Raw genomic sequence first — 26,299 nt, 5'->3', positions numbered from 1 at the left:
GGTCTGTAATTCCAGCCCTATAAACTCTGACAACGTAACTCCTAACCAACGAAAGTGACAATGTTCCATACCAAATTTCTGTAATATATATGGCTTTCACAATATTATACTAGTAATTAGCAATACTAATTCTTTGCAAACTGCTGTGTTTTCTGTTTATGCTGGTGTCGCAGTATTAAGCTCAAAAGAGGTGGTTTAGTTCAGAGGTACAGTATGGAAACAGGCCCTTCAGCCCACTGAGTCCGTACCAATCAACAATCACCTAAATACTATTTCTATCCTTCACAATATGGACGATTTACAGAAGCAAATCAACTTATAAACCTGCATATCTTTGGAATTTAGGAGGAAACTGGAGCACCAGGAGAAAACCCAGACAACACCCTTAGTCAGAATCAAATTCAGGTCACCTGCGCTGTAAGGCAGCTGCTCTACCACTGCGCCACAGTGCCGCCAACAACTGACATAATCAAGAAATCTAACATTTTCTAGATTTGTTCATGAAATTCTATTTTGATTTTCAGACTGATTCTTACTTTATCAATAAAATTAGGTCAAGAGGGGGAACGTGCAAACCGTGCTCAAATGCTGTAAAAATAAAGTGAATTTTGACCCTGGATGTGACTGTTTTCTGAAACAATTATTAGACCAGAGGGCAAACCTTGAATACTTGAAAGTTGCCAATAACTTAATAGTGGAGTATTAAGTCGAGTCATAGTGTTGTACAGTATGGTAACAGGCTCTTCGGCCCAACTCATTCACTCTGACCAAAATGTCTGTCTCGTGAGGCTAATCCCATTTGACCCATATACCTCTAAAAACAGACGGGATCAGTCAGGGCCGTGTTTTAATGCTGATGATGTATATTGATGATAGTTTTATGCATCTTGAAAATTTAGTCTGAGGCTTTTTCAAATGTGGTCATTCAAAAAGTTACCTATCCCTGTCTGATCCAGATGGGATCACTTTCGATATCAACCATTTGAGATCATACAGCAATTTTTTTACTGTTTTTACAAGAAGATTGCCATTATGAATCAGCATTTGTTTGGATGAACCTCCCGATCCAAGTCAAAATCTTCCAGAGCATTCCACATTAGCATTGTTTGCAAACCAGAGGCATAGTTTAATTTTGACAATAAGGAAAAACATTTTACAAAAGGTCTTAATTTCTGATGTCAGAATTTTGATACTGAATTTTCATACCTACATTATGTGAAGATAATGTTGAAATGATTGGTATCACAAAAATGATTGATTGGTATCAAAAATGTTTACTTTACTGTAATCTTATTGTTAAGGCCAGAGGACATAGGTTTAAGGTGAAGGGGAAAAGATTTAATAGGAATCTGAGGGGTAACGTCTTCACACAAAGGGTGGTGGATGTATGGACATGTTTGCCGGTGTGGGCAAGTTGGGCCGAAGGGCCTGTTTCCACACTGTATCACTCTGTGATTCTAAGTTTTGCAGATTCCTGCATTGTTTTTTAGAATTTCATTCTTAATTTTCCCAGGCTTATTCTTTCTGGTATAGATGGTTGCTTTTCATGAGATGTTCATCCAGGCTTTTTGTTTTGGATGTGAGTTTAAAATCTTCATCAGCTGATCAGAGGTCAGTTTGTCATCTTGGGGATTTACCGTCAGCCTCCAACAGATGTCGGCCAATGATACCAAACTGATAGTTGTTTACGATGGATTGCCACTCTGGATTGCCACTGATTGTAAGCATGGGTTGAATTGGCACAAAAACTATTGACACTGATTTCTCGATGGAACGGAATAGTTTGAGCAGATTAGTGGAAATGTCGTATCTAGTACTGTTGTATTAAGATGCCTTCATTTATAAATTCATCAGGAGGAGGTGTAGGTCCAGCTGGATCTGTGGTGAGCTGGAGACTATTCAGGGCCAAGAATTACCCTCCTAGCAGAAATCTGCCAGGGCCTTGGCAAACCCACTGCACATATGGGATACAGACCAAGATATTTCACTTAATCAGGATTGTTATCTAAGTGCAGAGGGATTTTGATGCTTGATTTCTTGTGCATGGTATGTCAATGAATATTCTTGAATAAGGGTGTGGAAGGAAACACTGCCCAAACAATTAAGCTGAGGAGTAAATTGGATTGAATCCATTAGGATTCATTTGGCATGAAGTGCTAAAACATTAAATGTTCGTATTACCTAATGTAACAAAAAAAATAATTGTGATATTTCAGTGTATTTCTAAACCACTGCTTTATAGTCATCAAACCTGTGTGCGATTAAATAGACAATGGGTTTGCACTTTTAATGAACAGTTAATAGAATATCACAATGATCGTGAAACTGCCTTGATCACTGGGAGTAAATAATTGGGTGTGGTTCTAGCATTTTGAACTAATAGTCCAAACTAAATACTGAAATCTTGCACCTGAATCTTGAAACAATAGTTGGAATTCCCTTTAAAGAAGAAAGTCTTTCTACTGTGGGGGAGTGAGAGCCACTTCCAAGGCTAGGTTTTGTAACCCACCCTAAATTGCCACTGAGCACACGATAAGGGTATGTTTTGTGTATACTCTACAGTACATGTGAATATATTCCTATTAGTTTGTCAGATCCACAGATTTCAGGATTCATAGTTATGTGGGCATTGCAGTGAAGTTGGTTTTCAATCTATAATATGCAATGATGATTCTGATCAATGTTTCACAATAGTTCTATTTCAGAAATTTAGATTTAAATCTACAGCAAATTATATGCTGTAGGAATTCAGTGGGATGAGCAGTGTCTATGGAGAGAAATGGACAGTTGATGTTTCTGATCAGAACTCTATGCCTGGCCTGAAAGAGTAGAGGAAAGATCACCAGTATAAAGGGGTGAGGGTTGAGGCTCGGACTGGCGATCCAGCTGAAGAGTGGCTGATTGGCAGACGGAGTAAAGTAGGGAAGTAAATGGTGGAAATAGAGACAGAAGCAAGGAGATTATGTGGAGGCAACAAAGAACTGCAGATGATAGAATTGGACAGGAAAGGTGAAGCATGGAACAAAAAAAATCAGTGGGCAGATGGGAACATTGGGGGATGGGACCTATTGGGAGGAATGGATGGGTGAGGGACAGGTGGAGTGGGTGAGAAAGGGGAAAGGAAAAAGAACACAGGTGATTGGTGGCTGGGAAGAGGGATGGCTAGGGAGGAATTAGTGAACCAGGAAATTGTAGTGAGAGTTACTTAATGGAAAACTGAAAAAGGTGGGGAGGGAAGATATGATTGGCGGCAAGATATTGTTGAAGCTGGTGGAAATATCAAAGAATTGTGTATTGGTTGCAGAGGCTAGTGAGGTAACCACTAAGGATAAGGGTAATCCTTGCTGTGAGGAAAGGGCAGAGGTGCAGGAAATGGAGCAGATGCAGGCGAGTGTTCCACCAACCACAGTCGGGGGAAGTCCTATTTCCAGTTAGAGGGGGAAATCTCAGATGTCCTGGAGTGAAAGGCCTCTGCTCAAGAACAGAGATGGAAATCTGAGAGAAGTATGGTGTAAGACGTGGTTTGGGAGGAGGTGTCCTCCAGGTAGCTGTGGGAGTGGGTGATTTATAGTAAATGTCAGTGGATAGTTTGTCCCCTGAAATGGAAAGACCAAGAAAAGGGAGACAGGCGTTAGTTAGAATGGTCCAAGTGAAATTGAGGGCAGGAGAGATTTGTGGCAAAGGTGGTAAAATTCACGAGTAGAGCACTGGTGCAGCAGGCATCACCAATGCAGTCATCGATGTTGGAGGGAGGGAGTTGGCGAGTAAAATATACAATCTATTTATCATCAGCTTTAAATACAAGGCACAAGAAATGCAGTTTTGTTGAAATGTATTTACTGATATCTAGTTGCCAATTATATTTTGAAAGGCAGGTCAAGGAAATGACAATTAAAGTCAATGATATGAACATTTAAGCTGCTTAGAAATCCTAGTAGTCTTGGAATAGAAGTGTCTTCAGGGTCCTGGAGTCATACAGCACAGAAACAGGCTCTGTGGCCCAACTTGCCCATGCCAACCAAGTTCCACCTGCCTGCATTTGGCCCAAATGCCTCAGAGCCTTCCTGTACATGTACCTGTCCAAATGTCTTTTCAATTATGTTACAGTACCTGCCTCAACTACCTCCTTTGGCAGCTCGTTCCATATCCCCACCACCCACTGTATGAAAAATTTGATTAAATATTTCTCCTCTCTCCTTTAACTTATATCCTCTCGTTCTTGATTCCCCTATTCTAAGTAAAATAATCTGCACATTCACCTTGTTTGTTCCCCTCGTTATCTTATACACCTCTGTAAGATCACCCTTCACCCTCCTGTACTCCAAGGAATAAGGTCCTAGCCTGCCAAGCCTCTCTATATAGCTCAAGTCCTCGAAGTCCTGGCAACATCCTCGCAAATCTTCACTACACGCTTTTCAGCTTAACACCATCCTTCCTGTGGCAGGGTGATCAAAACTGAACACAATACTCCGAATGCAATCGCACCAACTTTTTGTAAAATAGCATCCCAACTGCTACACCCAATACCATAACTGATGAAGCCAATGTATAAACAGCCTTCTTGAGAAACAAGAATAAAACTGTTGGAGACATCAGCCAAACCTTAGGCGTACCAAAATCAACTGTTTGGAACATCATTAAAAAGAAAGAGCACTGGTGAGTTTACCAATCGCAAAGGGACTGGCAGGCCAAGGAAGACCTCCACAGCTGATGACAGAAGAATTCTCTCTATAATAAAGACAAATCCCCAAACACCTGTCCGACAGATCAGAAACACTCTTCGGGAGTCAGGTGTGGATTTGTCAATGACCACTGTCCACAGAAGACTTCATGAACAGAAATGTTGGGGGAGTCCAGAACCAGGGGCCACAGTTTAAGAATAAGGGGTAGGCCATTTAGAACGGAGATGAGGAAAAACTTTTTCACTCGGAGAGTTGTAAATCTGTGGAATTCTCTGCCTCAGAAAGCAGTGGAGACCAATTCTCTGGATGCTTTCAAGAGAGAGTTAGATACAGCTCTTAATGATAGCGGAGTCAGGGGAGTATGGGGAGAGGGCAGGAACGGGGTACTGATTGTGAATGATCAGCCATGGTCACATTGAATGGCGGTGCTGGCTCGAAGGGCCGAATGGCCTACTCCTGTACCTATTGTCTATAAATATAGAGGCTACACTGCAAGATGCAAACCACTGGTTAGCTGCAAAAATAGGATGGCCAGGTTACAGTTTGTCAAGAGATACATAAAAGAGTCAACCACAGTTCTGGAAAAAGGTCTTGTGGACAGATGAGACGAAGATTAACTTATATCAGAGTGATAGCAAGAGCAAAGTATGGAGGAAAGAAGGAACTGCCCAAGATCCAAAGCATACCACCTCATCTGTGAAACATGGTGGTGGGGGTGTTGTGGCCTGGGCATGTATGGCTGCTGAAGGTACTGGCTCACTTAGCTTCATTGATGATACAACTGCTGATGGTAGTAGCATAATGAATTCTGAAGTGTATAGACACATCCTATCTGCTCACGTTCAAACAAATGCCTCCAAACTCATTGGCCGGCGGTTAATTCTACAGCAAGACATTGATCCCAAACATACTGCTAAAGCAACAAAGGAGTTTTTCAAAGCTAAAAATTGGTAAATTCTTGAGTGGTCAAGTCAATTACCCGATCTGAACCCAATTGAGCATGCCTTTATACAGTATGCTGAAGAGAAAACCGAAGGTGACTAGCGCCCAAAACAAGTATAAGCTAAAGATGGCTGCAATACAGGCCTGGCAGAGCATCACCAGAGAAGACACCCAGCAACTGGTGATGTCCATGAATCACAGACTTCAAGCAGTCATTGCATGCAAAGGATATGCAACAAAATACTAAACATGACTACTTTCATTTACTTGACATTACTGGGTCCCAAACATTATGGTGCCCCGAAATGGGGGGACTATGTAAAAACACTGCTGTAATTTCTACATGGTGAAACCAAAATGTATTAAAATGGCCTTTATTAAAATCTGACATTGTGCACTTTAACCATATGTGATTTTTTTTCTATTACAAATCTCAAATTGTGGAGTACAGAGGCAAATAAATAAATGATAAGTCGTTGTCCCAACCATTATGGAGGGCACTGTATATCTTTCAATAGCAATAGGATTAACCAAAGTGGTGGAGAACTGGAAAGGGTTGCTGAAACATTTTATTTTCACTAATTGGTATTGAAGGTAAGGTTTATGTAGTGGAAATGTTAATTTGTAGAGTTCTCACCACCAGCCTGTTTTATTTTAAATATATTTTTTAAATGGTGAATCTCTTCTGCCCCCAAAACAACACCGAGGTCTTCAAATTCCATCAGTAAATTCAAAGAACTGTCAGCTTATAGAAGCTACAAGTTAAAAAACTGTAATGTTAATTGGAGTAGCTCCAAATTGGTTCTGGGGCAACTGTTCAATAGCAGTGGAATAGTTCTAATAAATGTCAAGATTGTGCATTTTATGCCATAATTTAATTAAGTTAAATTATGTTACTTTATTATTGCCTTGTAAAATATGCCCAGCCAAATATGTTTCCCCATTTAATACATATAGGCTGCAGTGTCATGTGATGGAAATGTGAATGTTATGGTTCACTTATTTTACTGAATAATATTCTGGGATCTTGGGTACAGAGATGGCGATGGCTGGCAGTGAGGCAGTGAGAAGAGTAATAATTTGTACATCTATCAGGTGACATTTTCATCTTAATGGGCCTTGAAACGAGCAGAACTGAATTTCAGTCTTAAAATTAACACCATGCATTGATTTTATAGCTTAATTTTTATTTGAGAACAACATTGTGTTTTCAATTAAATTACTATTATCCTACTACAATGGTCTGAAATGTCATCCAAGATATTTGTATGCCCTTTGCAGGTACAGCAGGCAGTGAAGGAAGCTAATGGCATGTTGGCCTCATGACAAGAGGAGTTGAGTATAGAAGCAAAGAGGTCCTTCTGCAGTTGTACAGGGCCCTAGTGAGAGCACACCTGGAGTACTGTGTGCAGTTTTGGTCTCCAAATTTGAGGAAGGACATTCTTGCTATTGAGGGAGTGCAGCGTAGGTTCACAAGGTTAATTCCCGAATGGCGGGATTATCGTATGTTGAGAGACTGGAGCGACTGCGCTTGTATACACGGGAATTTAGAAGGATGAGGGGATCTTATTGAAACATATAAGATTATTAAGGGATTGGACATGCTAGAGGCAGGAAATATGTTCCCAATGTTGGGGGAGTCCAGAACCAGGGGCCACAGTTTAAGAATAAGGGGTAGGCCATTTAGAACGGAGACGAGGAAATCTCATTCAGAGTTGTAAATCTGTGGAATCCTTTGCCTCAGAAGGGAGTGGAGGCCAATTCTCTGGATGCTTTCAAGAGAGAGTTAGATAGAGCTCTTAAGGATAGCGGAATCAGGGGGTATGGGGAGAGGGCAGGAACGGGGTACTGATTGTGGATGATCACCCATGATCACATTGAATGGCGGTGCTGGCTCAAAGGGCCGAATGGCCTACTCCACCTATTGTCTGTTTAGTTTGGGAATTTGCCTATTGCAATCTGCTGAGAGCTTTTACAGTGAGCCTGATGCCTTCACTGGATATCAGACTGTGGTCTTTTATATCATGCAACTAGCAACCAGTTTTCTATATTCCCAAAAGTCTTTAAATGTTTATTGTAATTTTGTGAGACAATGTGACGGAAGTTAACTCAAGTTATTGCCCTTTCTGCAGCAGTCCTGAGAGAGTTTGGTTCGAGTTTTTGTTGTATTGCATATAGTTAACTTCAATAACTACAGATGCTCAAGTGACTCAATAGTTCATGAGTGATGTCTCAGTTCAGATACACATTCAGTGATCTGAAATATTAGCACCTCCACCTTTCCTTAGATGCAGACTGACCTGAGTGCTTCTAAAATTTAGCGATTTTAAGATTTACAGCATGTGCAGTAAGTACCTCCTTATTATTTTGTGTTTCAAATGCCTTCCTGCTCAATCCACATGATCACCGTTCATGAATTAGAAGGATTGGTGCCCCAGTTTTTTTTTAATTGAAATACTGTACCATTCAAGACGCACCCTTGATGGGACACTAAACCAAGACAAAACTGACCATTTAGATGAATGTTCAAAGATCCCATGACACCATTTCAAAGAACAGAGAAGTTATCCCTTATGACTTGTTGAATATTCATTATTAAATATGATAAATTCTTATAATTGCATTCGTTTTTGTGGAAGCTTACTGTACAGAATGGGCTGCAGAGTTTCCAGCATTACAGTACAAACTGCTTCATAGGAACTTCAGAGGGACATCAAGATGTTGAAAGGAAATGTAAATACAAGTTGTTTCAATGCAAATTGTTCTGGATGTTGAAAACTGAATAACCTTGCCCGAGAGCACTAGATTTTGTAGTGTGATAAGAATTCCAAGCAATTTATCATGTGCTTCGAGGAAATGGTCCTCATTTAAGAGTACTACTTTGAAACTAAACTTGAATATATATAACTTTGCTGTTAACTGAGTGGAATCAATATCAGTTATTTTAACTTACCCAGAAAGGTTATTCCCTCTTATTTTATATATCTTTAAGTGCTTGATACATTGGTTCCTATCGGATAACAGTCAGTTATCTGTAATGAGTTATGAAGTGCAGGGTATTGTTTGGCATCTTCCTAGTAAAACTTTAAGGGTCAAAGGTAATAGGATTTAAACATATCAAACAAATATTTTTATACTAATTACTTGAATGTATTTTGGCATTGGCAAGCATTAGCCTGCCTATATTAAAATTGGCAGTTTCCTTGTACCATTTTCTCATCAATCAACAAGTTGTATTTTTATTATGGTTTTAGAATGTCCCAAGGAACATTGGAGCCATCTTAAATAAAAGTTAACGCTGACACATGGAGAAACTATGCTAAATACCAAAAGCTTAATGAATTTTAAGAAAGGTTAAGAAGAAAGTAAGAGACTTACAAAATTCTTAAGAGCTAGATGCAGGAAGATGTTCCCGATGTTGGGGAAGTCCAGAACGAGGGGTCACAGTTTAAGGATAAGGGGGGTCTTTTAGGACCGAGATGAGAAAGGTTTTTTTTTCACACAGAGAGTGGTGAATCTGTGGAATTCTCTGCCACAGAAGGTAGTTGAGGCCAGTTCATTGGCTATATTTAAGAGGGAGTTAGATGTGGCCCTTGTGGCTAAAGGGATCAGGGGGTATGGAGACAATCGACAATAGGTGCAGGAGGAGGCCATTCGGCCCTACGAGCCAGCACCGCCATTCAATATGATCATGGCTGATCATTCCCAATCAGTACCCCGTTCCTGCCTTCTCCCCATACCCCCTGACTCCGCTATCCTTAAGAGCTCTATCTAGCTCTCTCTTGAATGCATTCAGAAGGCAGGTACAGGATACTGAGTTGGATGATCAGCCATGATCATATTGAATGGTGGTGCAGGCTCAAAGGGCCGAATGGCCTACTCCTGCACCTATTTTCTATGTTTCTATGAGACGCATTGAGTTTTGGGGAGGGAATTTCAACGAGCCAAGGCAACAACCAATGATGAAGCACTGAAAATTAGAAGAGTGCACTGTTCATCGTTCTCAACTGCAGGTAGTGCGTTTTCCAGACTGAATCAAATGTTTCGTGTGCAAAGCACCCATTTAAAGTCGAACTTCAAATGCCTGTATTTAAGCAGCAAGAGATGTGACCCTTGCATGTTTTAAAACTTGCTTTTTCCTCCGATATCTTTTCACGTAGAATAATAAATCTGCATTGTTAGAGGATTAATAATTGTGCTCCTTGCAATATCTTATTCATTGTCCATCTAAACAATGTTCACGAGTACTTTTTCAAATTGAATTTTTGAAAGGGTATTTGACTTTTAATTATGTTTGAATAACATGCCTAATGCACAAAGGGAACCCTTGCAAAATGCTATTTTCAGCTGATCGAATCTTTCTGGACAGGGGCAAAAACACCACAACATTAGATCCTATTTTCAGAATCTTACATTGGCTCCTGACTTTTAAGATTCCATTTATAAATTATGGTGTCCTTATTTTTAATGAATCTCCTAATTTGGCTTGTATTTTCTAAAAAATTAGAACTTATAGAAGTTATAGCCAACGTCCATGTCTGAAAAACAAGTGTACTTGAGAAGATATGCAGGCCAGTTCACTTTGAAAGAAAGCATGGCACTTTGTTGTTTTAGATTAACTTGGTTAATTCTTAGTTTGAAAAGGTTTTGTGGATCTTATCCAGTGACAGATATTGAGATGCTTGAAAGTATCTTCATGATCAATTCTCAGTTTAAAGCCTCTTTGAAGAAAAATTCAAGAAGATCTTTAGGAAGAGTAGACTTTGGATAATTTGAGGATTTTTAAATAATGTCTGGTGAATGAATGGTGCGCTTCATTAATCATAAGTGATAAATTAATCTTTGATGGAAGAGACTCATGTGGGTGGTTGGAATAGAAATTGTAGCACTTGAGGAGATGAGTATAGATCTTCAGAAATGGGGCACAAATTTATGTAACCTGCTGAATATTTTAAGCTAGTAACACTTTTCGAGCATATATATGCAAGTGCATCCAGGATCATTGTCAATCACTCATGATTTTGACACTTGAGCGTTGGATGGTCAGACAATAATGTACTAAATGTTATCAGTTATCTTGCTGTTCTATTATTTAATTGACAATCTGCATCTCCTCTGCCACTTTCAGCTGATAATTAGGTCATCCCCTAATATGACTGTTAGTTTCAGTGCTTTACTCTGCCTGCACAAACATACTTCAGACAGGAAATAATATGAAGAAATGTATGATTTCCTTGTCACTGCTGCCACATAAGATGAAGTATACTTTGTTCTTCCTATATCATTCCACATTCAATTAAATAATATGAAATGGTGATGCCCAAATTACACATACTAAGGAGAAAGAAACCAATATAAATGATTATGCAATCGGTAATATACTACTGTTTGCATACTTAGAATACTTGCCATGATTGTGGATAATCTGGTTTCTTTGTGCCCACAAACCATCTCACAATAATCAATATACAGTTGATATAAAAGGAAAATAGAGTGTAGGCAAAAGAAAGGAAGTAATTATTTTCCACTTTAACGCAGTGTTGAATTCAGCTGATTTTAATTATGATCATAACTAATTCTTATACTGGCAAAAGATGAAAGCAAGAAATAAGAATGCTTTCATGATTCTAAAATGAGTGAGAGCTAAGTGAATCAGGTATGTTAATGATTTTCCTCATATTCCTTGTAGGTGTTTGTAAGCAGATTTCTACAGTTCAATACTGTAAATGGCCACTGTAATTGGGAGCTTGATTCACGAGTGCCTTTATGTGGGGTCAGTGGTATTCTGTAGAATTGGGTTGATTCATATCAGAGCCTCTCGTTATTTAGTTGAATAATATTTCTGTGAAGTTACTTTTAGGTAGATGCCAAAAAATAAATAGTTGTGATGAGCAATAACTATTTTCAGTTATTAAAATATGTTGGAGTCTTTGGTCATTTTAATGATTCATCTCTGTCAGATTGTTGTATAGAACAGCATAATGTATCCTTTGCACACAATATTAAATGTTGGCAGTTACTCACATTCTCGTTGATCAGGCTTATGAGCATGCTTAAATCTATTTATGGATAGTTTGGGTAGTATTTTTTGCAAAATTAGACACAACAAATGTGAAATAGCATGTTTAATTACCAGAGAGGGTCATTCAACTACTGCATACTTTTTTCCGTTATCAGCCATGGAAGATCTATCCCTTTTTCGCTATCTTTTTAATATTGTTGTTAGTCAAATAAATCTCTAAATGTAAAATCCTAAAGATGCTGAAAATTTGTAATAAAAAAGGAAAATGCATGAAATATTCGACAGATTAGGCAGCATCTCTGGAGAGGGAAATACAAATTAATGTATTTGGACGATCAACTTTTGAAAAACTGGCAAAAATTAAAAATTGGACAAAATTAACCAGCAAAAAAAGAGGAAAAAGTGACAAAGAGAACAAAAGGCAAGGTCTGGAATGGAATAGCGATGAGCAAAAAGTGAATGACAATGTTGGGGATGCTGCCCGACAGAGAGTGGTAAAGGTTCAGAGTAAAAGAAGGTGTGTCTGGGTGATTGTAACATAGAAACATAGAAAATAGGTGCAGGAGTAGGCCATTCGGCCATTCGGCCCTTCGAGCCTGCACCGCCATTCAATATGATCATGGCTGATCATCCAACTCAGTATCCCGTACCTGCCTTCTCGCCATACCTCCTGATCCCTTTAGCCACAAGGACCACATCTAACTCCCTCTTAAATATAGCCAATGAACTGGCCTCAACTACCTTCTGTGGCAGAGAATTCCACAGATTCACCACTCTCTGTGTGAAAAAAAAAATTCTCATCTTGGTCCTAAAAGACTTCCCCCTTATCCTTAAACTGTGACCCCTTGTTCTGGACTTCACCAACATCGGGAACAATCTTCCTGCATCTAGCCTGTCCAACCCCTTAAGAATTTTGTAAGTTTCTATAAGATCCCCCCTCAATCTTCTAAATTCCAGCGAGTACAAGCCGAGTCTATCCAGTCTTTCTTCATTTGAAAGTCCTGCCATCTCAGGAATCAATCTGGTGAACCTTCTCTGTACTCTCTCTATGGCAAGAATGTCTTTCCTCATATTAGGAGACAAAAACTGTACGCAATACTCCAGGTGTGGTCTCACCAATGCCCTGTACAACTGCAGCAGAACTTCCCTGCTCCTATACTCAAATCCCCTTGCTATGAATGCCAACATACCATTCGCTTTCTTCACTGCCTGCTGCACCTGCATGCCTACTTTCAATGACTGGTGTACCACGACACCCAGGTCTCGTTGCATCTCCCCTTCTCCTAATCAGCCACCATTCAGATAATAGTCTGCTTTCCTGTTCTTGCCAACAAAGTGGATAACCTCACATTTATCCACATTATACTGCATCTGCCATGCATTTGCCCACTCACCTAACCTATCCAAGTCACGTTGCAGCCTCCTAGCATCCTCCTCACAGCTAACACTGCCCCCCAGCTTCGTGTCATCCGCAAACTTGGAGATGTTGCATTCAATCCCCTCGTCCAAATCATTAATATATATTGTAGATAGCTGGGGTCCCAGCACTGAGCCTTGCGGTACCCCACTAGTCACTGCCTGCCATTCTGAAAAGGACCCGTTTATTCCTACTCTTTGCTTCCTGTCTGCCAGCCAGTTGTCTATCCACATCAATACTGAACCCACAATACCGTGTGCTTTAAGTTTGCATACTAATCTCTTATGTGGGACCTTGTCGAAAGCCTCTGGAAGTCCAGATATAACACATCCACTGTTTCTTGCTTATCCACTCTACTAGTTACATCCTCGAAAAATTCTATAAGATTCGTCAGACATGATTTACCTTTCATAAATCCATGCTGACTTTGTCCAATGATTTCACCACTTTCCAAATGTAAATAGCACACAACAAATGAAATGTGAAATATCACTAGAGGAGAGGAAATAACAATCAAATTTCTGTGGCTTGAATCCTGAGGCTTTAACGTGCCGAGTTGGAAGATGAAGGACTGATCCTCAGCTTATGATGAGATTCATTGGAACAGTGTAAGAGGCAAAAATTGAGGTCAAAGTTGTAGAAGCTATTAAGGTGACAGGTGACTAGAAGGTCAGGGTCAGCACCATCTACTGATGTGGAGATGCATATGGTGCATTGGTATACTGAGGAATATATTAAAAAGCAGCTGGATCCTCCTGAAGTAAGCTAAGGATAAGGCATCTCCCTGCCCTTGCATTTGTTTACTGATCAATGCGGCAGTACCTTTCAGCGATAGCAAATACTTGTGTTACTCCCCTCTAGCAGATTGTTTGTTCTCCCAGATTCCAACACCTGCAATTTTTTGTTCCTTACTCATGGCTGGAGAGAGGCAGAGCACCAATACTTATAAACCACACAGCTAATTAAAGTGCTGTTGTCAAATGTCTAGGACTGAATTGCTTTTCCAGGGAAATCTGTTCTGCAGCAACCCACAACTTTTGGCAAATCATAATCCACCATATCACCTACCAAAGAGTGAATTAGTTCAACAAAAATGTAACGTGCATTTTGTGCCTCTGCACGCAGTGTGGTGACTGCTGATATTTAGATGCAATATTTTAGTTGGAATACCATAAAAATAAATACTAGATTTATTTTTTATGGAATTATTAAAATCTGTATATTAGCCCATTTTATGATACTATAATGATATTATGCTATAATCAATAGGCAGTTATTTATTTCCTACATATTGCATCAAGTCATTGCATTTTGGCGTTCCTCCATTAAGCCACTTATTCTGCACACTGTAACTAATGTGATCATTTATTTCTAATCAGATGAATTTTTTTTCTTGTCTAAGTTCTTCTACGATCTCTTTATTGACTGATTTATGATGAACTTTAACCCTGATTAATTGAAAATGTAACTCGGTATCTTTTTTTGTATTCTATCTCAGTTAAATAAATGGTTAACTAAATCAGGAGTACAGCTGGGCAGCCACTATACTGAGACTGTGAGCACCTATAAATTTAGAGCAGATGTTGGTATTAGCAAAGCGTTCCTTACTGAGCCGTCAATACTACCAATTTCCTGCATTCAATGATTGTACCCTTTGACAGAGGCACGGGTATTCTGCTGACTTAACTTCGTGTCAAATTAACCTGAATACAATCATGCAAAAACCTGCCTGTAGCAAGTGATAAGCAACGGATGTTAATGGTTGAAAAACAATTCCAATTGTCTCCAAATAACATTTGCTTTTATGTTCACGGTGTTAATGTACAGACACTGCAATAATGCCACACTTTCTTTAAACACTATTTCGGGGAAACGATCCTAAAACATTTTAGTACTCTATATGGTTACTCCCATACGGCACCGTTATGATCCATCATGATTGTCTCCATAAAATAATGGAGTACAACCAGTCTGGAATGAGTGAATCAGTTTTAGAAAATACATGTACAGAAGGGATTAATGAGATCACAAGCCCTTTAACTACCCAGAACATAATGACTATCATCTTAGACTTTTAAAGGAGGCAGCTGTGGAGATCGTGAATGCCATCTTCCAACATTCCACAGCCTCTAGTACAGTTCTTAGATTGAAAGGTGGCAAAGATAACCCCATTATTTCGGAAAAGAGGGAGAGGGAAAATAAGGTACAATAAACCTAGTAGCCGGGCATTATTAGGGAAATGCTGGAATGACTTGTTAAGGGAATGATAACAGGGCACTTGAAAAAAATTAAGTTTGGCAAAGTCAGCATGAACTTGTGGAAAGAAAATCGCATTTGACAATTCCTGAGCAGCAGCTAGCAGGCTAAATAAAAGGCAACCAATGTACATTGTCTCTTTGGAATTTCAGAAGACCTTCAGTAAAACATCATATATTTATTTTAAATCATCATGTGACATTGTGGGAATATATTGACCCAGATTGATAATTGATAAGCAGTCAGAAAACAGGTTGGGACGGAACCTCTGCTGTTCACTATTTGCGTCAATGATTTGAATGATGGGGTCCAAATTTAATGCTGGTACAAAATGAGATTGCTGTTAAATCTATGAGGAGAATAATGAGATGCCCTGGTGGAGATGTGGAAGGATAATTGCATGGCAGATGAAACAATGTGGAAAATGTGAAGTCATCCACATGGGTGAAGAAAAGAGAACAGTGGAATTCAGAATTCATAAGTCCATAACATGTTCTGAATTTGTTCTACATTCCAGACATGTGCTGATTGGTTGATTAATTGACCACCGTATAGTGCCCCGAGTGTAGAGGTGAAGTGTTAGAATAATGTAAGGAAAATAAAATGGGATTAGTGTAGAATTAGTGCAAATTAATATTTGATGGTTGGTCTGTTTTTGTGTTGTGACTCAAATGTTCTATCATTGTAAAGTGGGCCCTACACCTAAAATTAATTTCTATCTTCTCCAGTGCTTCCACCATTCTTCCATGCAGTACATTCCAGGTACTCGCCACTCTCTGGGTGAAAAAGGGTCCCTTCAGATCATAGTGTATCAGATTTTCTTGGAGGCTGAATCAATGTAAAAATCAGAACAAGTACAGAACAATATTCCAATTTACTGTTTAGGTTTATTATTGTCGCATGTGCCGAGGTACAGTGAAAAGTTTTGTTTTGCATGTTTTCCAAACAGTCAGATATACCATACATAAATACAATCAAGTCAAACTCGAGATATGTAGAGCAAAGAGGAAGATACAGAATGCAGAATATAGTTCTCAACTTTGTAGCGCATCAGTACAATAAACAAAGTGCAATGTCTACCTCCAGGGAAGATTGCTTGCCTTGGATTGATAATAGGCAGTTCACAGCCAAAATGGCAACTTGAAACTGTAGATGTCTGTTGGAAATGTGTTGCTCACCAAATCATTACCTGGGGACTAGGTGAAATTGCAGATTATAATTTTTTTGTGAGTTAATAGTTTACTTAAACATTCATATAATATTCTGAGCATATTTAGATATTATGAAAGTCTGTTATAACGTCACAGTAGGGAATATGGTCAGAATTATTTATTAACAATTTGTTGGCTCATTTCCTGCTCTGCCATAATTTCAAGTATGAGTATTAGATTAAATTGCCTGTAATGGCTGATGCTGTTTTTTCCCCACGATATTTTGGATATCAAACACAGCTAAGAAAACCCCATGTGAACTAAATCACAGACATAATAGAAACTCAAGTTCATTGGGAAACAGATGAGATACAATGTAAGGTAATTGGGCAGTTAATAGGAACTGCAATATGGAAGGAAGAATTAACTGCTAGCTCTACTAAGAGCAGAACTCTTACAGTGTTTCCAAATTTAATAGATCTGCCAACAGATGTGTTTTTGCTGGCTAACCTCTTGCCATTTTTCCATTTGTGTCTCCAGCACCTGCAGTTTCTCTAACCCTTTCAGTGTAATGCTGCTATGTTGAAAGTTTTGTTTTTTTTTCTGCTTATTTTCCCCAAGGGAGGATGATTTCATGTTAGGATGTTTTGCAGCTTGCGATAAATGTAGTAAGAGCTGGCTGTGTCGATCACATGACATGAAATGCTATTTTAATGGTTTATTTTGGGATTAACTATTTTCATATATATTCTCATTCCAGGTGCTTGTGAATGACTTCTTCTTGGTGGCCTGCCTCGAGGACTTCATAGAGAATGCTCGTCTTTTTATCTTTGAAACATTTTGTCGCATTCATCAGTGTATTAGCATCAGGTAAATACATCTCTTAATCACATCAACTTATACAATAGAAGCAGCTTCTTAAAGTGTTATCTTGTAGGTTGATGTTTCGGGTCCAAGATTTTTCATCAAAACTAGAAAGGAATTGGAAACTGTTCTTTACTAGATCTGACAAAGGGTTTTGGACCTGAAACGTGCATCTGTTTCTTACACCACAAATTTTGCCTGCTCAAGTATGTGTTCTATCGTTTTCAATTTTCCAGCACAATTTTTCCTGGAAATATGTCTCACAGAATCCAGGGAGAGGCAATCTTTTGAATAATGCTTAATAGTACTCTCCTGTCAATAGAAGAATTCCACTGATGGTGATCCAAATTAACTGACAGTGGTCATGGATTCCAATGTGTAAATTTTGTGGGGATAATTGCTAGTTTTCGGTGTAGATTCAAGGCTTTTCTGATCAAATAATTTCTGAACCAGTGGCGTTTGACAGAATTCAAATTCATGTTCTACATTTGAATTGAGGTTTATTGGAGATCCCCGGTTGCTTAATGCACCAATCTCATACTTATTTAATACAAATATAAATTTGGGTCAAGCTTGTGATTTTCCAGTTTCCTCTGGAACTGATTTGGGACTGACACTTCAACAAATGTCTAATTTAGCAGTTATATGAAATTAATGATATTGGTTGGAATTAGTTTTAGAGAAACACTTAAATATTGCTGCTCAATGCTTTTCCAAGAGAGGAGGCTATATAAATGGAATCTAAGCAGCATGTATAGTGTTTCCATTACAGCTACTGCACACAACCTAGTTATTGATGACCAGATTTGTCAAGTTAGAGTCAATGAGCGAACATATATATGATGGCTGTGATTGATATATTCAAATGTATCAATGTGTAATAGTTAAATTTAAATCTAAGTGTGAAATCTGTTGTACCATGGTGATAGTTAAAAATTGCACCGTGGCAGATTGAGCCTTAGGACTGGTGGAGTGTAGGCTTATTTCTCCCCACCACCACCTGTGGACGAGATGGCAATGAATCATTCATTTTTGATCACAGACTGAAATCCCAAAAAGAACAGTGAATGTCATTCTGTCATTTTTATAGAATATATAGATAGTGGGACGGTTTAAATCAAAACATGAAGCACTTTTACCTTTTTATTGGGAAATTTTTCTGATGCTTACTAGATGTTTTCCAGAAGTGCCCTTAAGAACGTGTGTGTGTGTGTGCGTGTGTGCGCGTACAGCTTTGTGTGTGTGTGTGTGTATTGGCATTGGCTTGTTTTGACACCTACAGTGCCCTCCATAATGTTTGAGGCAAAGACCCATCATTTATTTATTTGCCTCTGTACTCCCTAATTTGAGATTTGTAATAGAAAAAATCACATGTGATAAAGTGCACATTGTCAGATTTTATTAAAGGGTATTTTTATACATTTTTGGTTTCACCGTGTAGAAATTACAGTTGTCTTTAAACATAGTCCCCCCATTTCAGGGCATCATAATGTTTGGGACGTGGCTTCACAGGTGTTTGTAATTGCTCAGATGTGTTTAAATCTTTCCTTAATGCAGGTATAAGCAGACCTCCCAACCCTTCCGAATTTGGCGGAAAGTTTCCGCTTTCTTATTTCATTTCTGCCATTCCAATTTCACATCACATTTCTCCGCAAAACACATACCTCGCTGCTCGCCTCGCCCCACCGCTAGCCTCGCCTCGCGAGGCCCGTTGATGTTGAGAGGGGATGGGGTGCAGGGGAGGGGGGAGTGGGGGTTGGAGGAAGGGAGGAGGGGAGTGGAGGTGGGGGGGAAAAGGTCGGGAGGGCGGGCGTGGGGGGGAGAGGGGAGTAGGGGGATAGGCGGGAGTGGGTGGGGAGTCGGGGGTGGGGGGGCCGGAAATCGGGGGGAAAGGAGGGGGGAGTCGGGAGTGGGGGTAGAGTTGGTGGTGGGGAGGGGGGTGCGGGCGGGGGGGAGGGTAGTGGGGGGTGGGGGGGACATGGACTGTTGTGATTTGCTGTTGAAGACCACTGGAGCAAGTATGTCTTCAATGAAATTAGGTATGTGCAGTTTTAAATGAAACTCTTTCTTAACTTAGTCATTCATTTTGTGTAAGGAAAAAACAAAATAGAGAAAACAAAACAAAATTATTTTTTGTTGTGTTGTAAAAAGTATTTCTGTTCAATAACCTTTCTATAAATAGCAGAATATACTCATGATAGGCCTAACATTGTACATGTAGTCCAAGAACTACAGACTGTTGGAAATAATAATCGGTTTTCACACATGAATGTAGCGCAACGCCTACGCGCATTTGGCGTGCATACTTTTTTTGCTGAAAAGTTGCATTACGTGCCATATTATGAATTTTGATGTAAAATTCTGAATTTTGGGCATCAAAATTCTGAATTTGTAAAATCAAATGTTGTGATGTCTGTCTAAGAGAGCTCTCAGTACATAGTCTTTCCTCCGGTCTTTCCATCACCTTTTGAAACTTTTATTGCTGTTTATCAACATGAGGACCAAAGTTGTACGAATGAAAGTCAAAGAAGCCATTATGAAACTTCTTTCGTGTCCATCATCTATGTTTCATATGTTACATCGCTGTCATCGTCCGTCCTGGAAAGGATGCATGCTTCCTGCGACAATCAGTGGGAGCCATCACTTGTACAATAGATCATGGTGGTAGCAGAATTAGCTCAGGACACTTCCAGTTTCCAGCCCTGCGACATGGACGCTTCTGCTATGGGGCCATTATGAGACTGAGAAACAAGAATAAAACTGTTGAGACATCAGCCAAAACTTAGGCTTACCAAAATCAACTGTTTGGAAGATCATTGAGAAGGAAGAGAGCACTGGTGAGCTTACTAATCGCAAAGGGACTGGCAGGCCAAGGAAGACCTCCACAGCCGATGACAAGAATTCTCTTTATAATAAAGAAAAATCCCCAAACACTTGTCCGACAGATCAGAAACACTCTTCAGGAGTCAGGTGTGGATTTGTCAATGACCACTGTCCGCAGAAGACTTCATGAACAGAAATACAGAGGCTACACTGCAAGATGCAAACCACTGATTAGCCGCAAAAATAGGATGGCCACGTTACAGTTTGCCAAGAATTATTTAAAAGAGCAAACACAGTTCTGGAAAAAGGTCTTGTGGATAGATGAGACGAAGATTCACTTATCATCATCCGAGTGATGGCAAGAGCAAAGTATGGAGGAGAGAAGGAACTGCCCAAGATCCAAAGCATACCACCTCATCTGAAACACGATGGTGGGAGTGTTATGGCCTGGGCAAGTATGGCTGCTGAAGGTACTGGCTCACTTATCTTCATTGATGATACAACTGCTGATGGTAGTAGCATTATTAATTCTGAAGTGTATAGGCACATCCTATTTGCTCAAGTTCAAACAAATGCCTCAAAACTCATTGGCTGGTAGTTCATTCTAGAGCAGGACAATGATCCCAAACATACTGCGAAAGCAACAAAGGAATTTTTCAAAGCTAAAAAAATGGTCAATTCTTGAGTGGCCAAGTCAATCACCCGATCTGAACCCAATTGAGCATGCCTTTATACAGTATGCTACAGAGAAAACTGAAGGGGACTAGCCCCCAAAACAAGCATAAGCTAAAGATGGCTGCAATACAGGCCTGGCAGAGCATCACCAGAGAAGACACCCAGCAACTGGTGATGCCCATGAATCACAGACTTCAAGCAGTCTTTGCATGCAAAGGATATGCAACAAAATACTAAACATGACTACTTTCATTTACATGACATTGCTGTGCCCCAAACATTATGATGCCCTGAAATGGAGGGACAATGTATAAACACTGCTGTAATTTCTACATGGTGAAACCAAAATGTATAAAAATGGCCTTTATTAAAATCTGACAATGTGCACTTTAACCACATGTGATTTTTTTTCCATTACAAATCTCAAATAGTGCAGTACAGAGGCAAATAAATAAATTATGGGTCTTTGTCCCAAACATTATGGAGGGCACTGTATATACTCTAGCCACTTCCAGCAGACCTCTGACTCATGTTATACTTGGTTCACCAAATTTGCGTGTCTTGCTCTGTATTAATAAGAGATTTCTGGGGCTCCGCAGGAGCTATCAATGTTTGATATGCAGAAAGTACATACTATTTGAATTTGTTGGAAGCGTCTGCTAAACTAAAAATTAGTATACACGTGCTATTACAACTATAACAGAGTTGGCCTCCTTTATTAACTACTGTTCTGGGAGATGTAGTGGAAGTTGAATAGTTCTACATAGCAGAAAATTCATAAAGTAAAAATAGAAAGTCTCAAGCATACTTAACAAAAATATGTTTGAAAGTTTGGATCTTAGCATTGGGCAGTGACTATTATTTGCATCTTACAGTTCATGGTGGTGGGAATTGTGTAGGGAGGAAAAGGTTCCCTTTGTAGCCTTTTACAGCCTTTGTAAAATCTCTACTACAATTACATCTCTTTGTTTTGTACCTTTTTAAAGGTTCATAAAACCACTAAATGGTTTGCAGACCAGCTCATGTATTTCAACTTCCCTGAGGAGAGCAGGGTCCCGTAGTGTCAGTGCCCATGTGTTTAGATTCCATTGCCTATTCGTGATGGTCATTGAAACCTGTATGTTGATATAAATTACTAGACATTAGTGAGAACAATCTCCACAAGTAATGACTCCTTAGTCAGTCATGCTTGGAGTTTCTAGACCAAGGGAGCAGGAAAATATTTTTAAAATGTTGAATTAAAATTCCTCAAGATAATTTCTTGGTTCCAGGTCGATTGACCTGGGTGTCAGTCTGTTACCTTAGTTAATGGATTAGGTGAGAAATTCCCCAAGAGAGATGAATTAAGCAATCTTTGCATATTTGGAATATATTTCTTTTGAAAAATAATTGACTAGTTCGTTGCCAAATCTTTTGCAACTAAAGCCATCCAAGTAGAGCTTTTTTGCAGAAGTTTACCTTTTCCAATTAACGTGGAATATGCCAGCTCCAGTGATACTTTGTTGATGGTGGAATCCCATCACTTTGCTTGTTTGACTGAAAGATGGAGCTGTAACATAGAATATAATGTCATGTACAACAGAAGAAGTAATCCTAAGCCACTCCCTTTTTAAGGTCAGAAAGTTGAATTGTAGAGTATAACCATCTGGTGTGTTGTTTGCCGTCTCGTGCCCTGATTTACACTGAGCCTGGCTATTGAAGGCTGTGTGTATTTGAACCCAGTTCCTCCTTATACTTCCCATCTCTCTGTTAACCCATCTCACTTCAACGCGCCTCTGTTCTCACCAGCCACATTAAGTTAAAATGATTGTGAAAGTTGTAGGTTAAAAAGTAAACAGCAACTTCATGGTCCAAGTCAGAAATACTTTTGATTTGAGATTTGATTTTCCCATTTGTTCGATACTGTGCATTATGCATGCTCACTAGCTGTAATATGGTATTGTTAACCCTAGCCTGAAGCTAAGCAGTGATGCTTTAGCTGCTGCTCTACTGTCCAATCTAAGGGCCTGTTCAATTTCTCCCAATGGGAATCCAAGTTGTTAATAACTGCTTGTAAATTGCTGAAAGCAATTAAAGGTTGGTAAATTACTTGTAAATTGTAGGTTCCCGGTCAGAATCTTTACTTGGTGTACCTGTGCAAAAGTCTAATGCAAATTGTGCAGATTAAGACTTTTTTTTTAAAAATCTTGAATGTTAATATGTTATCTTTGGTGCACTATACAGTGAATCTTGTGATAATGCCCACTCAAATAGGGTTTATGGAGTCCACCTTTATTTTATTTGGCTCACGGGACATGAAATAATTGTGTTTTCCAGGCCAGGGCAAAAAGATAACTATCAGTTCCAGAAACTTTCCTCAAACTGTTTAGATTAAGTTATTTTAGGTGCTTCTCAGATATGAAACTGCACTGTATCTTTTCATAGTCAACTATGCAATAGAACCACGTTGCCAATTGCTGCAATAAGCGTTTTTTTTCTCTCTCAAGCAGTCAAGTGGGGGTGAATGACCTTTATTTGAACTAGAAGAAATGGCATTTTACACCACCTGCTTTGAGGTATTCTACAAAGACCAAAGGACGCTATTAGTCACTTTTCCCTCAAGAGTTTAGCAAAGGAATGCTTAACATCAAGTTTCAGTGTCACGGAATTGCATGTCTCTGATATTAATGCACGCTAGTGTATCTGCATCAGCTATCGACTAGGTGGGATAAGCTTAGTGTTGACAGAATCTAAAGCAACAGTATTTTGGATGGTGTGTATCATGCAGCACTGTGGCAATTTTGACAGCTGGGACTTTGGTAATCCTACTCTAATAGTAGATACCAGTGCTGAACTGTAAATGGAAAGTCACAATTTACATTAAGAGTTAAAAATTATAAATACCAATGTAAAGGCAAAGATTGAACCGAATGGTCACATGCAGCAGAGCTTTGGATGCTTATCTGGATGAAACATGAGAAGCTCCCAGGTAGGATTCTGTACCAGCAAAAACCAACATAGTCTCTGTAGTTGTTGCTGATTATAAAAGTCTTAAGGATGTTAACTGCGCCAGCTATTTTAGGCAGTGATCAGTGGATTATACCTCATTTCACGATTGTCTTTCAGTCTTATCTTACTTGCAGCAGCAAAACAGACAAACATATAAAACATAACTTTTTTTAAAATGCAAGACTGTTCAAAAACACAATTGGAAAACAAGTTCATGGTAGTGCAAAGGGTGGTCTGTATTGTTTCGCAGAGGTAAGATTGGGAAAGAACGTGATGGCCTTCAGTTACATACCAAATCTCTTTAAATTTCTAATAAACTAGAGGCGCTGGATTCCCTTCTTTATATGATATGCTGGGCCTAGGACAGGTCATCCAAGACGTAAACAGTCAGAAATTTGAAGCTCAAATCTCCCTACCGCTGACCCACCAATGGAAACTAGTATATGGTCTCCCGACTTTCCATTTCTGGTGTCAACATTTAGTCCCTTGTACTTGTTGACATTGAGGTGTACTTGTTGGTGCTGTGGCACTGCTCAATCAACTATTCTGACTCTGATATTCTTTGAGCTGTGTTTATAGTACATCATAAATATTCTGAGTTATATTTGCAGCACTTAATGGGGCCCCGAGTTGGAGAAACTTGATATTACGTGTATTTATAGAATAACTGAATTGCTTTTAAGTTATCTTAAAATTCAAGTTAATACAGAGGTTAAAAAGAGAGAGAATAATTCTAGGCACTCGAAAGTACATCTTAAGAGAATTAAGAAAGATTTACCTTATGCTGTATGCCCTACTCTTAAAGATGGAATTTTGTAATGCTGAGAGGTATGATTTTTTTAAAAATATTGATAAGATCATAAGTGATAGGAGTAGAATTAGGCCATTCGGCTCATCAAGTCTACTCCACCATTCAATAATGACTGATCTATCTCTCCCTCCTAACCCCTTTCACCTGCCTTCTCCCCATTACCTCTGACACCTATACTAATCAATAAGAGAAAAGGCCAATTGAAGTAACAGCATCCTGAGACTGTTAATATCAACAACCTTATTGTAAATTTAAATAGCAATACCAGTTTGGCAACCCCTAACCTGCAGTACAGGTATTCTAGGAATTTACTTTGTTTTAGTGGAGATAGAGAACAAAGACATCCAGCTCGCTAGAACTCTGCACCTGGAAGAAAATTGAGGTGCACAGCAATTAAAAGTGAAGGACACCATTTCTTCTCCTAAATTGATTTCAACTGGAATGCTTGTGGCCATGAGATTTTAGGTTGTACTACATATAGACATAATAAGCAGGAGAAGGACACTTGGCCGATTTGTGTACTTTTGATTGACTATAGTTGTTCATTATAGTTCTACTTTGGAAAAAAGAAAATAAGTACATTTCCTGGATATATGCTCCTGAAACGTAACACAGTATTCCAATGTGGACTAACCAAAGTCCTATTAAACTGCATCAGTATTTCTGGATATTTATACTCAAAGCCCTGACCAATGAAATCAAGCATCCCACATACCTCCTTTGCTACTACTTGTATTGCCACTTTTAGGGGAAATCCTCTTAAATCTTGCATATGCTTCCTTTTTCTGTTTGACTAAATTTACAACCTCTCTTTTCATCCAAGGTTCCCTTACTTTGTCATCCTTATCCCCCTTCCTTACCGGATTACAGCGAATCTGAACTTTGATCAACTGGCCTTTAACGACTACCATATGTCGGATGTGGACGCCCATTAACAACTGCTCCCAGTGCACCCTTCCGAACTCCTGCCTAATAACACTGTAGTTTGTCTTACTCCAACTTAATATCTTAGCCTTCTCCTATTTAAAGCAATCTTAAAACTAATGCAGTTATGATCACTCTCCCCAAAATGCACTTTAGCTGTAACACCAATCACCTGTCCTGGCTCATTTCCCAACACAAGGTGCAGTATGTTCTCTTCTTGGTTGGACTATTCACATACTGTTTTAAGAAACCCTCTTGGATACATCTCACAAATTTTGCCCCATCTTAACATTTGGCTCTGAGCAAGTCCCAGTCAATATTGGAGTTGTCAATGCCACCCATGAAGACAACCCTGTTGTTCTGGCATCTCTCTGGAATCTGTCTATATATCTGTATCTCCCACTTGCTTTTGGGGGGCCTGCAGTACAATCCTATTAGAGTGCTTGCACCATACTTATTTCTAAGCTCAAACCGTATCACCTCAGCAGACAAACCCTCCTGTATGTCCTCTGAGTGCTTCCCTGACAGTCTCCCTAATTAGCAGCCCAACTCCTCCACCTCTTTTACCTCCCTCTTGATCACGTCTGAAGCATTGATTTACCAGTCCTGTCCTCGCAACGGTGGCCAAAACAAAGTTCCAAGCACTGATCCAGGCTCTGAGGTGTTGAATAAAATTGGTGAAAGGCTGAGTGCCCAATGTAGATCCCGGGGGGGGAAACCATTTTTCACATCCTGTCACATGCT

At 39.3% G+C, this 26,299-nt stretch overlaps 1 protein-coding gene across 1 annotated transcript in view; it reads left to right on the top strand.

Annotated features, from left to right (window-relative positions):
- eif3eb (eukaryotic translation initiation factor 3, subunit E, b) overlaps nucleotides 1–26,299 on the top strand; it is a 150,674-nt gene that overhangs the window by 103,423 nt on the left and 20,952 nt on the right. The window contains exon 10 of the mRNA XM_078397625.1: nucleotides 17,231–17,340. Coding sequence (XP_078253751.1) covers nucleotides 17,231–17,340 — 110 coding nt within the window. The remainder of the gene's footprint in view (nucleotides 1–17,230; nucleotides 17,341–26,299) is intronic.

The sequence above is a fragment of the Rhinoraja longicauda genome, chromosome 4, assembly GCF_053455715.1.
Source record: "Rhinoraja longicauda isolate Sanriku21f chromosome 4, sRhiLon1.1, whole genome shotgun sequence".
Taxonomy (NCBI): domain Eukaryota; kingdom Metazoa; phylum Chordata; class Chondrichthyes; order Rajiformes; family Arhynchobatidae; genus Rhinoraja; species Rhinoraja longicauda.
This window is presented reverse-complemented; position numbering and strand designations above follow the sequence as displayed.